Genomic DNA, 3013 nt, shown 5'->3' with positions numbered 1-3013 from the left:
AATTTGGCAAGGCTACATATTTTTATTTTTTTTTCTGTTTAATCACCTATAAATCTGACATGGTTACATTTAAAATAGTGGTTCCACCTGGAAAATATTCCTAAATGCCTTTCTGTCAAACAAATACAAACAATTGTATTTCCAATTTATAGTTTGGGAAATAAACTTTAAATCACATCTGGAATTTCAGGTGGAAGAAATTACAATTGCTAAGACCCTGAGGGCCAAAGGGATTAACGGAGGGAGTATCGACTCTGGATGGCGAAGGTTATGAACATACCTGAACTATGGCGACGAACCCGGCAGGGAAAGTCCCTCTTAAGATTGCGTTTCTGGTCGTACCCACCAGAAGTTCCTCGTCGTCCACAACTGCGACAGTTCGGACAGCCCCGAACTTCTCTGGAATCTGCATAGAACACCTCAGTTAGTCCCGCTGCTCCCACAGCTCCTCCGGCAGATGGAACGCACGCACACCCGGCCGTAGATCACCTCACACTCTCTCTCTGGAGCCAGGTCGGCACTCCAGCGGATGATCTTGCGGTCCTTCCCCCCTCCGCTGATCAGAGCGCCGCACTTCAGGGCGCACAGGGCGAACACGCTGCCTTCGTGGGCTTTGATTGGCCGTACAATCTGAAAGGTCTCTGTTTGAAAGCAGAGCGGGATAAGTTCCTGTCCGCATGTCAACGCTCCCGGATTTCTGCGCCCGCACTGACCTTTGGCCCCCTTCCCAAGCGTTTTGGTGTCTGCTGCCGACTTTGCCCACGGCAGTATGTTTCCTTCAGAGTCTCCGGTCAGAACGTCTCCAGTTAGGCTGAACACAAAGCAGTGGATGAACTTGGGCTTCTTGTATTTCTGGAAACAAGGAAAAACACTTTCAAAAACAACTGTGGAGGATATTTTCTACCGTAGGGCTGNAATAAAGTCGTAAAATTACGAGAACAAAGTCGTAAAATTTCAAGAATAAAGTGGTAAAATTTCAAGAATAAAGTCCCAACGAGAATAGTCATAAAATTACGAGAATAAAGTCATAAGATTATGAGAATAAAGTCGTAAAATTCCGAGAATAAAGTCACAACAACAATAGTCATAAAATTACGAAAATAAAGTCGTAACATTGAGAATAAAGTTATAAAATTACGAGAATACAATCGTAAAATTACGAGAATAAAGTCGTAAAATTACGAGAATAAAGTCGTAAAGTTACAAGAATAAAGTCGTAAAATTACGAGAATAAAGTTGTAACATTACAAGAATAAAATAATAAAATTATGAGAATAAAGTAATAAATTACGAGAATAAACTCGCAACTTTTAGAGAAACAAGTTGCATTTTTTGACTCTTCCAAGAAGCCCTTTCTTCCCTAAAATCAGGAATGTGGACCATCATGTGGTGGAGCTGGTCTGACATCATCTAATGGGCGGAGCTCCAAGCTTGTTGTTGTTAGATGACTTTATTCTCGTAATGTTACAACTTTATTCTCGTAATGTCTCGTAACTTTATTTTCAAAATAAAAATGTAAAAAACCTGTAACCTGGCCCTAATATTCCGTCGCAGAGAAGAAAATGTAAAAAAAAGAAAATGTTTTTTTCATAGATATCAAAAACGATGTCTATCCAGGAACTCCGAGCGTCTGTGGCTCTAAATAAATGTGATTAATATGAACTGTGGGGCTGAAACCATTAATAATGATGGATCAATTATTAAAATAATCGTCAACTAATTTTAAATAGATTAATCGTTAACTGGAGTATAGGCTGTAAAACAAGCCTTTGACTAACAGAGGATCCCACTTAGAGCAGCGATACCAAATACTACAATTAAAGAAAATAATCATAAACACATTGCATTCAAGATTTCAAAAATGTCTCTATCAGAAAGGTTTTAGTTTCACCTGGTTTAATTTTGCAAAATAATTGTTTACATATTTATAGAAATGGCGAAAACACAGTCACATGGTGTTTCATCCACACGCCTTTAAAATGGGGCTTAAAAATGTCTTTTTTTTTTGAGTTTTTACACTACTAGTGGCTGGTTTTTTCCTGACAGTAGGCTGACAGGAAAGGGGGACTAAGGCCTCCTATATGGGTCATGGGCGTTAACCAATGCGCCATCTGCACACCCAAGCTCTAGAATTCCTAAAACAAGTTTTTAAATTATTTAGAAAAAAATACTTTTTGTTTTATAGCTTTGTAAACAAATAAAATCAGATTTAAAATTCCAGCTGATGTGTGTGACTCTTCGGGAGTAATGCAACAGCAGGTATTCATTTTTAGCCCCGCCCCCTAATGGCCGCCATCATTGGAAACTAGAGGCTCAGACCTGCATGTGTTACATTAGCTGCTCTGTTTTCTTATTTTCTATTCAGTTTTAGTGATATTATTGGTAAATTTCAATGAAACGACGACTAAATCTCAGGAGCAAAGGCTTTGCTTCATGCAGAAAGTCTCCAATCATGTAAATCAGCATATTTGTCTGATCAGGTTCCCTTTTATCAGTGGAGAAAATGCATTTTTGCACCACTGTGGCAAAATCCCATTTCCTCCTAGCTCACTGCTCACTAAAACCTTTTTGGAAAAAACATGCTTCAGTATTAAGGCCAGGGTAGAAATTTTTTTCCCTTCTATTTTGAGAAAGAAGTTGTAACATTACGAGAATAAAGTGGCAAAATTACGAGATTAGTCATAAAATTAGGAGAATTAATAAAATTATTAGAATACAGTCGTAACATTACGAGAATAAAGGTGCAACGAGAATAGTCAAAAAATTACGAGAATAAAGTCGTAAAATTATGAGAATAAAGTCGTAAAATTACGAGAATAAAGTTGTAAAATAATAAGAATACAGTCGTAAAATTACTAGAATAAAGTCGTAACATTACGAGAATAAAGGTGCAACGAGAATAGTCATAAAATTACGAGAATAAAGTCGTAAAATTATGAGAATAAAGTTGTAAAATTACGAGAATAAATTTGCATCGAGAATAGTCATAAAATTACGAGAATAAAGTCGTAAA

At 37.3% G+C, this 3013-nt stretch overlaps 1 protein-coding gene across 1 annotated transcript in view; it reads right to left on the bottom strand.

Moving 5' to 3' along the window:
• LOC107086240 (echinoderm microtubule-associated protein-like 3) overlaps window positions 1–3013 on the bottom strand; it is a gene marked incomplete at its 5' end in the record, with an annotated part of 36149 nt that overhangs the window by 10329 nt on the left and 22807 nt on the right. The window contains 3 exons of the mRNA XM_015377056.1: window positions 281–406; window positions 490–641; window positions 714–852. Of these exons, the coding sequence (XP_015232542.1) occupies window positions 281–406; window positions 490–641; window positions 714–852 (417 nt within the window). The remainder of the gene's footprint in view (window positions 1–280; window positions 407–489; window positions 642–713; window positions 853–3013) is intronic.

Source organism: Cyprinodon variegatus, unplaced genomic scaffold, assembly GCF_000732505.1.
Source record: "Cyprinodon variegatus isolate N-32 unplaced genomic scaffold, C_variegatus-1.0 Scaffold146, whole genome shotgun sequence".
NCBI lineage: Eukaryota > Metazoa > Chordata > Actinopteri > Cyprinodontiformes > Cyprinodontidae > Cyprinodon > Cyprinodon variegatus.
The sequence above is the reverse complement of the archived record's forward strand: the minus strand, read 5'-3'. Positions and strand labels throughout refer to the sequence as shown.